Here is a 12,584-nt window from a genome sequence, read left to right as displayed (position 1 = left end):
TTCTCACACAATTCCCTCTTGAAGGCCACAAATGGAATCCACCTCCACCTCTGCAGCACATGCATTCCAGATTCAACTATGTGCTCGGTAAAAATGTTTTTCCTCAGTACACGATTACCTTTCCACTCTTCTACCTTCCAGAAGGTACAGGAGCTTGGTAGACCTGTCAACCAGTCTCAAGAATACTTCCTCCCCACAGCTGTCAGACTTCTGAACCAATCACCTTTCATCTCGCCTTTCCAGTGGTGCTGCCACATTCTCAAACCCCTACCTCTTATTGTCACTTCAGCATTTCTTTTTGCACTATTTAAGTTTACACTACTATACTTTGCACCATTCTATTGTTTTGTGTTTGTTGCTGTATTTATTATTACTGTGTATACTGTTCACTCTCTGTGCTTCACTCAAGCAAGGAATTTCATTGCACCCTAGTGTACATGACAATAAACTAATCTGAGTCTCTTGTAAGAGTGGTAATAATGGTACAACAGATTGTATTCCTACCAGTAGGTGGAGATCTTGTCTTACACAAATCAATGATGACCAAGGAACTAAGAAAACAAAACACCTCTGGAAAAGAGTTCCATACAGTTGAACACAGATGGCTGGAAGCTTTATTTTATCTACACTGCACTCAATAAATGCTGTCTGCAAGTTACCAGAAAAAAAATAACCAGACAGGATCTACCAAAGGGTTTCCTTCTGTGTGGCTTCTATGAACTTTTTTGCATCACACCAGCAGTACCAGTCAAATGCAACACTCTGTGCTCCAAAGTCAACATATCCCTGATATCTAGTGTTCAGAACTAGACATATTACTCCAGATGGGAGCTAACCACAGCCCCGCCCAGTTGTGAGCCACTTCCTTGAACTACTGCAGTCCTAGTAGATACCTCAACAGTGCTCTGATAGGGGAAATCCAGAATTGAAACCCAGTGACCATATTCTCATAAACTACTCTGGTGATCTGAATTAAGCTGGGAATCCTTTGGACATTTTCAAACTTTTACCTCTGCTGCAGTCCAGACAAGCAAGTCCCACTTACTTCAGTTCAGCTGAAAGAACTGTGGAGGGAGGCAGGAATTTAAGCTAATTGGGAGAATTAAACCTATTGAAAACAACTGTGAATCTTAATTAGGACTATTAACTTTATTGCAACTTTTGACTCCATCAGCTACCACTGAATATTTATACTTAAATCCCTTAAATGATTGATTTGAACCCTTTAGTCGACACTGGCCATATAATTAACACACACTGCAACTTGGCATTAAAAATAAGCAAAAATTACAGATGCTTTAAATCTAATTTGCCAAACCATTTAGATTCAAGAATTGTACGTGACATGAGCTCTAGGACAATTCTAAGCTGATCTTACCTTTAACACTTAGGAACAAAGGGGTATAAACTATGAATAGCAAATGTGTCCAGTTATGAAAGTTGACAGCTAATGTGTAGATACAAATGACACAAAAGAACTAACAGAATGGTGAAATTCAATAGGGGGAAAACAATGCCTAATCCCGTAAATATATATTAAAAAATTGGTAGTATAAACCAGGTTTATACTCCCTTGAGTTGAGAAGATAGATCATATCCAAGCCAGCCAGTGGGCACCCATCCACACAAATCCCATCTCCCAGCACTTGGCCCATTCCTTTCTATGGCCAGGCAATTCAAGTGCTCATCTAGAGACTTATTAAATGCTGTCAGCAAACTCACTTCAATCACTCTCTCCAGCAATATATTCCAGGCACTCACCACTCTCTGGGTGAAAAAAAGTCTCCCTCATATTCCCTCTGAATCGCTTCCCACTTATCCTTTATCTACGTCTCTTTATGTCTACCTTTGATAAGGGGGAAAGTTTCCTGCAGTCCACCTGCAGAGAGGTTGGACAAACTTGGATTGTTTTCTCAGGAGTGTTGAAGGCTAGGGGGAGACATCAGAGAAGTTTATAAAATCATTGAAGCATAGGCAGGGTAGATAGATAGAGTCTTTTTCCCAGGGTCAGCTACTAACCAAGCCCAGCCTTAAGGTAAGAGGGGGAAAGTTTAAAGGAGATGTGCGGGGCAAGTTCTTTTTTACACAGAGACTGGTGGGTGCCTGGAACACGCTGCCAGGGGTGGTGGTGGAAGCAGACACGATAGTGGAGTTTGAGAGGCAATCGGACAGGCACAAGAACATGCAAGTAAAGGAGGGATACGGATCATGTGCTGGCAGATGGAATGAGTGTAATTTGGCGTGGTCAGCACAAATATTGTGGGCTGAAGGGCCTGTTCCTGTGCTGTACTGTTCTATGTTCTAGATTCTATGTTTATGTGCCCTATTTTTACCCCTTATAATTTTATATACCTCAATCATGTCTCCTCTTAACTTCCTCTGCTCCAAGGAGAACTGACCTAGCTTCTCCAGTCTCTCCTCATAACTGGTACGCTCCATTCCAGGCAACATTCTGGTAAATCTCCACTACACCATCTCTCGCGCTATCACATCCTTCCTATACTGTGGCGCCCAGCACTGCACATAGTATTCCATTTGAGGCCTAATCAAAGTTTTATTAAGTTGGAGCATAACCTCTCTGCTTTTGTATTCAGTGCCTTGATTAATGAAGGCCAGTGTCCCATATGCCTTCCTAACCATGTTATATACTTGCACTGCCACCTTCAAGGATCTATGGACTTGTACTCCAAGATTGTTCCATTCATCAGCACTTCCTAAGACCCTATCATTGATGGTGTGCGTTCTAGCTTCATTAGTGTTCCCAAAATACATCACCTCCCATTTATCTGGAGTAAATTCCATCTGCCATTTATCAGCCCTTTTAATCAGCACAACCTAAGTCTATCTTTAGTCTATCCTCCACACTATCCACAACTCCGCCCATCTTTGTGTCATCTGTGAAATTAAGGATCATGCCTTTTACATCCACATCCAGATCATTCACATATATTACAAACAGCAAAGCTCCCAGCACTGATACCTGAGAAACACCAGTGGTCACAAGCACCCAATCACTATAGCAACCCTCTAGCATCACTCTCTGTCTCCTACTGCTGAGCCAATTTTGGATCCTGTTTGCTAAATTGCCCTGGATACTATGGGCCCTAATTTTTGGACCAGTTTCCCATGTGGGACCTTGTCAAAGGCCTTACTGAAGTCCATATAACCACATCTACTGCTCTGCCCTCATCTATACACTTAGTAACCTCTTCAAAAAATTCAGTCAGATTGGTCAAACAGGATCTGCCCCTGACAAAGCCGTGTTGACTGATTAGACCCCATCATTCCAAGTGATCATTAATCCTGTCCCCCATCATTTTCTCCAATAACTTCCCAACTACTGATGTTAAGCTCACAGGTCTAGAATTACCAGTCTTTTCCCCACTGCCCTTCTTGAAAAGGGAGACCACGTTTGCTGTCCTCCAGTCAACAGGATTCTCACTTGTGGTCAGCAAAGATTTAAAAATCTCAGTTAAAGCCCCAGCAATCTCTTCCTTTGCCTCTCACAGCAGCTTGGGATAGATCTCATCCAACTTTGGGGGATTTATCCACCTTTAAGCCCACTGAGGCATTGAGTACATCCTCTTTATTTATTGAGACTTGCACTAGATTTTCACCTTCCCCTTCGCTAAATTCCCTAACTACAAAGTCCATTTCCTCACTGAATACTGATTCATTTAGGACCACTCCTACAACTTCTGACTCCATAGAGAGATTGACCCTGTTGTCCATAATGGGCCCTATTCTTTTCCTGGTTATTCTTTTGCCCTTAATATACCTATAATCCTGTCTGTGATATTTCGTGACCTCTCTTTGCCTTCCTAATTTCCCTTTTAAGAACTTTCCCACACTTTTTGTATTCCTGACAGGCAGTTCCCTATACCTGCCATATTCAGGGTTCCCTGAACATTGTTACCCCTGGCTTTTACCCTTACAGGAAAATGTTGGCCCTGAACCCTTGCTGTTTTTCCTTTGAATACTTTCTACTGTGCAGATGTAGACTTCAGTCAGATCCTGTCTTATCCCAATGAGATTAGCCTTCCCCAAATTTACGATGGGCAAAAACAAAGAAACTATTTCATTTGGTTGAGAAATCCAGTCTAAACACTACTCATGAGTAAAATTAGGATACTATAACTTCAGAACTATTTGCTCTGAAATTATAGACTCATGGCTTTTTGACCCACCATGTTCCTGTGGACCATTGTACCTATTTATACAAGTGCCATTTACCTACATTTGGTCTATAGCCTTTTTTGCCTCAACAATTCAAGTGCTCATCTAATTGCTACGTAAATGTTGTGAATATTGCCTCCATCACTTCCTCAGGCAATGCATTCCAAAACCCAACCACTGTCTGTGGGAAAAAAATCCCCTTCAGTTCCCTTCTAAACCTCCCACCTCTCACCTATCCCCTCTTATTTTAAAAACCCTGACCCTGGGAAAATGATTCTTACTATCCATCCCCTTCATAATTTTGTACACCTCTATCAGGCTCCTCCACTGCAGGGAAAACAAATCCAGCCCATCCAACCTCTCCTTATAACTGAAATGCTCCAGTCCAGTCCTGGTAAGCCTCTGTGCACCTTCTCCACCGCAATCACATCCTTCCTATATCGTGGCAACCAGCACTCCATCTATGGGCTAACCAACGTTTTATAAAGTTGCAATATAATGTTCCTGTTCTCATCTTGTCTGCCACGGCTGATGAAGGCAGGTATCTTATATGCCTTCTTCACCACCCTATCTACCTGAGCTGCTACTTTCAGGGATTAATGGACTTGCACCCTAACGTCCCTCTGTTCATCAACAGTACCTAGGGCCCTACAATTTACTGTTTATGTCCTACCCTTATTTGATCTTCCAAAATGCATCCCTCTGTATTTATTAGGATTAAGTTTGACCTGCTATTGCTCCGCCCAACTTTCCAGCTGATCAATATCATGCTGTAGCATAAGACAATGCTCCTTGCTATGTAGAACACCACAAATCTTCTAGAAGCTGGGTTAATTGGAATCATAGCTACTCATCACATTTGCCATCCAATCTACCCTCTCCTAATGCTTTTCCCACAGCTGCATTTACTTTTAATGACCCTGGAAGTCAACTCAAGCTCCAGAGCTCACGAATGCAGCTGTCCCTCAAGACAGAGACGTCTGCAAGAGTCAACCAGACCTCCGGAGGTTGATCCTGAGACCCTGATGCCTCCTTAATAGCTGTTTTTTTGTCAAACACCTTTTCAACTATTTCTAAATGTCTCTGGTTATTAAAGACAATTCTTAATGTCCATTTATTTCTACAATTAACCTCATTTTAAGCAAATATTTACTTCTTAATTCAAATGGGCAGTGGAGGCAGAAATCCCCATCATATTTAACACTACTTGGATATGTCCTTAGACCCTGACCTGAAGGACTAAAGATCCAGCGTTGGACAGTGGGATTAGGCCTGAGAGCTTATTTTACAACCAGCCAAGATACAATGGCTGAATGGCTGACTCCTTATGTGCTATAAATATTTTGGTTCCCTGGTACAGGCTAGGACTACGGGAAGGTAGGAAGAGGTTTTGCTCGAACAAACCCCAACTACCAAGGGGAACTTTTTTTATATAAACATCTTTTAAATTACATAGTTTCATTTCTGCTTTTCTATCTGATAAAAGCCAATTCAGAGCCGTTAGTGGTGGAGGCAAGATGGGAAGATTCTCCATTCAGCTGCTGGTGTTATTGGGTTTCCCACATCTAGTTTGTTCACAAGTTTCTGGTAAGCAAATCATATGTTACTTTCATGTATGTCTATAAAAATACTGATGAAAAACACTATGATGCTGGAGGAACTCAGCAGGCCAGGCAGCATCCATGGAGAAAAGCAGGCGGTCAACATTTCAGGACAGGGCTCTTCTTCAGGACTGAAGATAGGAAAAGGGGAAGCCCAATATATAGGAGGGAAAAGCAGAGCAGTGATAGATGGACAAAAGAGGGGAGGCAGGTTGGGCACAAGGTGGTGATAGGTAGATGCAGGTAAGAGATAGTGATAGGCAGGTGTGGGGGAGGAGGGGAGAGCAGATCCACCGGGGGATGGGTCAAAGGTAAGGAGAAAAAAAAGAGGGGTTGAAAAAAGAGAGATAGCTTAGGAAAGGGAAGAAAAGAAGGAGCATGGGGGGGGGGGGGGGGGGGGGGAGGGAAGGGGCGTGGGAATTACTTAAAGTGGTCATCTAGGTTCCAGCATCTGCAGTCTTTTGTTTCTCTATAAAAATACTGAGTCTTGGGAAACCTCCAGTGGGGTGCTGCTAAAGTATACAGTGGTGTTTGTTTTTGCCAGTTGGTCAGATTGACATGTACTTACTCGCTTGAGATGAACTCACTTGGTCACTGTTACCACAGGTGAAGTTCAAGAATAGTGTATACAATGCAGCCATAATTTTCCATCAGCTAATTTCCCCCATAATGAATTGTGTAGTTGTCAAAAACGCATGAAATCGGCAAGCTACTTAGTTAACCAGCTCTGGCTGTACAAAGGATTTGGAAAAGGTCAGAACAAAATGAAAACAGATTATTCAAATAAGTGTGATTTTCTGGCTGCTTCTAACATCTCTGTCGTCCCACGAGCATAGACTGGAACATTCCCCAACCTTGACTCAAACAATCTGCCCTATAAACTGGATAATGAAAATAGTTTAACTTAAACACTGGTAATTTTCTTATGGCATTGTCTACTGGTTGTTTGAGATATGGAGAATGAAGCTCCATATGAATTACTTGACCTGATCAGATGTTCCCTGTTTTTTTTCTCATCCTGATTTTGGAGTTCTATCCTGAAGGCTTTATTAATCCATCAGATTGGGCCCAAGAAGCATCAGACTTCAAGACCGTGAGGCTCATGGAATCTTGGGGGGGGTAGGGGTGGGTTGTTAAGAAGGTTGATCCTCTGTTCGCTTTGAACTTTAGTTAACTATTTTTCTAGCTCCCATTTGATCAACTGAAGCTTGAAGAATTGGGTCAAAAGGATATAAAGAACCTACAAATCACAGTGCAACATTAACATTGTCACAAGCACGCATGTAACACTTATCCTGCACATATCTAATGTGCCTTTTAAAGAACATGTAACAAACAGGAAGCTAAATAGTAAAACCAATTCTTTTAACATCAAATGTTTGTTAAATGAATAGTATATAAGTATTAGTAATTAACCTTTTTATCAAAGCAAAATTTTAACGAGAATTTACCTGACGTGTGGTAATATTTATAAATTTTACTGAATATTTTCTCCCAAGTAAAATGTCCCTAATTATTCTCACTTCTACCTTATGTTGTGTGAACTGTTACAAATACAGAGTTAAGTTAGGTTATGGAGTTTGACAGAAGTCTGAGGTACAGAGGAGTCAAGGTATATGAGAAAGGGCAGGAAAATAATGTTGAAGCCAAGATTGGAACGCCATGATCTTACTGAGTGACAAAGCAGACTCAAAGGACTGATAGGCCTAATCCTCCCCATATTTCTCATGTTGTAAGAATGACTGTGTAACTTGGTTATAAGATTCTGTGAATTGTGTAACACAGTAAAACAAAATTTAAAGAACAAGACATAGCTTAACCTGTCATCACAATGGCTAGTCTTCTTGGCCATGCAAGGTGTACATTTCCTGACTAGCCCCAGGGTTGCTGGGATTTGGTGCCCTGGATTAGTTAAATGGTCATAGGTGGTTGAAGAATACGCATGGCCTTACACTAGTAGGTACAGATCACCAGCCAAAAGACTCATAAAATACAATTACTAACAAAGATTCCCAGAACATAAACTAACATTTCCTAGGCAATTTGGGAGATCAGTGAAACGAAGAAAAATTCTTGTAAATCTTGTATTAGTACATGTGCTCTTCAACCTTTTCATTATTCAACATAACCAGTTCTTGTCTTATCTTCAGGTCATATTCCAGAGCCACAGCAGGTGAACTTCAAGTCTACTGACTTCTACAATGTTTTACAATGGCAGAAAGGCAGCCACTATAGCAACAATGCAGTTTACATCGTGCAATACAAAATGTTGGTTTCTTTTATTGAGATAAGTATAAAAAATTGCAAAAATGTGTTGAAAAGGTAGTCAGAGAAGCTGGAAGATACCTATCATAACACTAAAGGACTCCTACACCAAAAGGGGCAATCAGCATAATAAAAGGATACATAGCAACCAAACCAAGTGGATAATGTAAACCAGTTATTGGGGCTCAAAATAAAATGGGATGGATGGTATGTAGAGGTATTGAGGATGAGATATGTGGAATATTATAGGAGTTAATGAATACTGGAGAGACCCAGTACAAAAATCTCATCCATATTAATCCAGCACCAGATAAAATATTGACTCAAGCTATCAAGAATATGCTTTAGAAACACTTGCATGGTGACAGCCTAATAAAGTGTAGCTAGAAAGGTAAAGATCTTTCTTGGCCGGCATCTTACATTTTTTTTGAAGAAGTGATACACCATATAGATAATGGAAAACCCTGAAGCTTGGGGTACTTAATCTTTCTAAAGCAAACATTAACTTTGTTCCTCTTTCTGAAGATGTTGTCTGGCCAACTGAGTGTTTCCAGTATTTACTATTTTTGTGATCTTTCAAAAGTCAGTTCTGAGATTAGAGAAGTGAGTTTTGAGGAAGACCAGAAGAATTTAATTTCTGAAATCAAAAGGTTACAGAGATGTGAACAAGATAGTAAAGAATATGAAAAAAAATTTTGAATATTTCTTCAGTCTGAGCCATTCAAGTGCTCAAGAGAGCATAGGATCAAACAAATAAATAGTAAATTTAGGATTGATAGCGAAAATCTCTACAGTGAATAAAATTTAACAATGGGTAGCAGAGAAAAAGTTTTAGGAATCATTTAAGAAATAGCTAGGAAGCCTATAGAAAGACTGAATAACAATTCTCTGAAAGGATGAGGTTGGACAACTTTCATTATCTGTTTTTTTATTTTTAACAATTACAGCAGACTGAGACCTTTCTCGAATCCCTTTCAATAACCTTCTATTTGAATATAGAGGAGCGGAGCTAACGACATAATGTTTTTTAACTAAAGAAATAACAGTTCAGCTTTCTTTTTTTGAAGTTTTTGGTTTGCTTTTGTTTATTATTATTCTTTTATTTTTGGGGTTCTCTTTTCATATAATCAAATTTCTTTTCAAATTCTTTTGTATCATGTTCACTTAGTAAGAGATTGGGAGGTTCAGATTATATATTTTACCCCGTGTTTGTATATGTCAATTGTTACTATTGTAATCCCGATCTCTTTGCACCATGTGTATAATCACTATTGTTATGTGTATTAATTTGAAATTTCCTAAAAGATTAAAAAAGAAAGTTACAGCAGACTTTATCACAGACTCATCATTCAAATATTAAGAAAAACTTACTCTGGGTCAATGAAAAGTAATATTCTCACTGATACTATACATATTGGGAATACATTTAAGCCCCATTTTTGGTTCCATGTTGGATGAAGCAGTTAGAGATCTGTCAACTACTGAATTAGCATCAAAATTATTACAATACATCTCGTCTTTATGCTACTTCAATGAGAAGCCCTCATTCAGTCATGGATCATTCTGCAGCATTTGAACCAGTGTTTCTTCCATCACAAGCTAATTTATTCCACTTTCTCTGGTCAGTAACCTCTCAGAATTCCACATCATTCAGAGTAAATATCCAAACATTATCATAGAATCTGTATGAATTCAAAGAGCCCCTGAAGTTGACTTGGTTCTGCACTCACTGAGCCAAGGCATTGTTGATTGCTTTTTCAAACTTTTCTTCTAATGGATTTCAGACATGACATAATCTACTAAAATGCTAATAATCCATTTGATTCACACTTTGTTTGATTCACTAGCACTTGAGTCAAAACAAAATTATCCATTGTAGGTATGGAGAGAGACAATGGAATAATAAGACGGAGTGCTGGAAGATTAGGCGGACATACTGTGACCTCACACAAGAGACAAAACATTTCATGGAGCCACACTTCGCAAGAGTTCAAGCCCAAACAGCCAACGGCCAATCAAACTGGGTCATGAGTGAAAGGATTATACCCTTTTGGGAAAGTAAGTAATTATATATTAATATGCTTACAATTTACACTGAGTATTTCTGATGGATGAGTCATGTGGGAACTAATGGCAGAAATGTTTGTTGCCATGTGCCTGTAGCACACCTAATGGGGTACTTTAGAATTTTTAGGCCTGTGTCTGTAAGGACCACAACTCAGACAGGTTTTTTATTGTTTGTGCATGCTGTGAGATAGGTGAGGTATAGGTAAAAAGGAAGTATGAAACGGAAAGGAAAGCCTATCCTGGAAAGGCTAGTCCTGGAAAGAAAAGTGGTCTGATTGCACCAATACTGGTTTTAATCTGCTCTCAAAAATCCTAAAACTAATCTAGAGAAGGATAAACAAACCATCCAGTCACCTACCTCATTTAAAGAAGTAAACATAGGTTCGTTTCCATCATGCTTTGTAACTGTTTGATAAATAAATTGTTTTTGGAAACTCAATACAGTTCGCTGTTGAATCTGTGGAAAGTCCCACTAAATAAAATTGGACCTCTGCCTTTATGCTAACAGTATGATAATTATTACAAAAAAAGGAATTCATTGGGCTACAATTCATGTGTGTTTTGAATCATGTAAAATGTATTTGATGGATTCACATTAATATGATAAATTTTCACCTTATGCCACATTTTGTTTTATCTTTAGCTGCTGTTGGTCCGCCAAGGATTAAACTCATACCCCAGGCAAGATCAATATTGGTGAAACTGCTCATTCCACGAACACCTTTCAGAAGTAAAAATGGTTCCTGGATTACCTTGGATAAACTATATAATGATGTTGAATATCTAATAGAAATTTCAAGCAATCTGGTAGACAATGTAAGATTAAAGCTATGTGATTATGGTAGTAATGCACAATAGTTCTGTTAAAGAAACATCTATAATATTGGCATTCTAGTGTCCACACCCCTTTCATGAAGCTGCTAACACTTTTTGATTCCCTAGAGAGCAGCTTCTTCTGATACACTATATGAAAGCAAAGGATCTTCCATATAGGACTTGTTAGACAGAACCACTGAGTCAAAGAAAGTTTAGTCTAGGCTCAGAGTAGAAGCATATCCTTGTGTTATGGGAATGACATGTCATCGGCTTACAAATTCCTTATTTCTTATTTTCTTATATAAGGGGTTAGTGCAGGAAAGTGGAGCTGCAGTACAAGATTGACCATGATCTTATTGAGCAGGCACAAGAGGCCAAATGGCCTACTTCAATTTCTTATGGTTATGTTATGGGATAGTAATTCATACAAAAAAATGAGTAAGAATCTTGGCACTTTTTCAAATTACATACAATTTCTTATTTTATACAGAGATCTGAATTGTACACAGCAACTGGTATCACCTTGAACATACGGAACCTGAAACCAAAAACAACTTACTGCGTGCGTGCCCAAATTAAGATTCCCATTTTCAGCAAAGTCAGTGAATATGGTGGAAAGAAATGTGTGACAACCTTTCAGGGTAAGTCATAGAGAACCTAGATGGATAGAAAGTAACAGATTTAATGTCACATTTTGGATCAAAAGGGGTGTTTTCTTTTCCTTTCAATTTGATATAATACTGGCATTAATATTTACCTTCGTTCTGTGAAACATTTAGCTAGTTATTTCTTTTTATCCCTCTTCTCCCTTTTCTGAAAGTGATGATACATAATTGGGGATAAATGGCTTTGAAATTGCCTGTATATGAAAAAGTCTGTGAAAATTCTACAGTTTCTATCAGCAAGCTTCGATTTATAAAACAATTGGTCTTTTTCATTGTCCTGTAATGAAATTAATGGTCTATTGCAACAGTGAATGGTATTTGACCACTTCTGTTTTCTGCCCAGATATCCAATAAGAAGCTGTAATAGCAAGGCAACGTGGAAGAGGATTGTCTGAATGTACCTTTATTAACTCTATGATCAAATCAACAAAGGAATAAATTGAAAATTGTTTACAAATTCTTAGTGGCTATCAACAAAGGAAATGTACTGGCGACAGTTAAAAATATGTTCAATTTAGTTAAATTTAATATTAGTTTACTGAAAATCACAATATTTATTTTAACCTAAGTATTTGTATTAAAATTAAATTTAAAGATGATTATTTTGATGGTGTGCTACAAATTACATGATGCAGAGGCCTTTCATCAAGATCCATACTTCAAACAATCATTTAGATGTAGTAGATTTAAAAATAATGTAACACAATAAAATTAACTTTGAAACGTTATTTTATCCAAAGCCTAATATATTTAATATTTACAAGCAATGTCTATTCAACAATCTGTTCTCATGGTTCATTCAGAGGCACACTGCTTTAATTTCAGATCCACTTCCTATGCTTCAGGCTACCGTTAACTCTGCTTCAGAACTGTTCCTGTACCAGCTACCCAAATCTTTTCTATCCCCACTTCCAAGCATAATTCCAGATTCCAATTTACCATTCCTCTTTCAGGATTTTGCCTATTGCCAATTTAGTATCTGTTTCAGTGGAAA

General features: G+C 38.7%; 1 protein-coding gene across 1 annotated transcript; it reads left to right on the top strand.

Annotated features, from left to right (window-relative positions):
* Positions 1 to 5,688: 5,688 nt before the first annotated feature.
* LOC127575185 (interleukin-22 receptor subunit alpha-2-like) lies at positions 5,689 to 12,065 on the top strand. The gene is made up of 6 exons (XM_052024885.1): positions 5,689 to 5,763; positions 7,928 to 8,045; positions 9,922 to 10,100; positions 10,753 to 10,925; positions 11,416 to 11,566; positions 11,934 to 12,065. The coding sequence occupies exons 1-6, from the start codon at positions 5,694 to 5,696 to the stop codon at positions 11,942 to 11,944; spliced, it is 702 nt and encodes a 233-aa protein (XP_051880845.1). The 5' UTR covers positions 5,689 to 5,693; the 3' UTR covers positions 11,945 to 12,065.
* Positions 12,066 to 12,584: the final 519 nt, after the last annotated feature.

Source organism: Pristis pectinata, chromosome 10 (assembly GCF_009764475.1).
Source record: "Pristis pectinata isolate sPriPec2 chromosome 10, sPriPec2.1.pri, whole genome shotgun sequence".
Taxonomy (NCBI): Eukaryota; Metazoa; Chordata; class Chondrichthyes; order Rhinopristiformes; family Pristidae; genus Pristis; species Pristis pectinata.
This window is presented reverse-complemented; position numbering and strand designations above follow the sequence as displayed.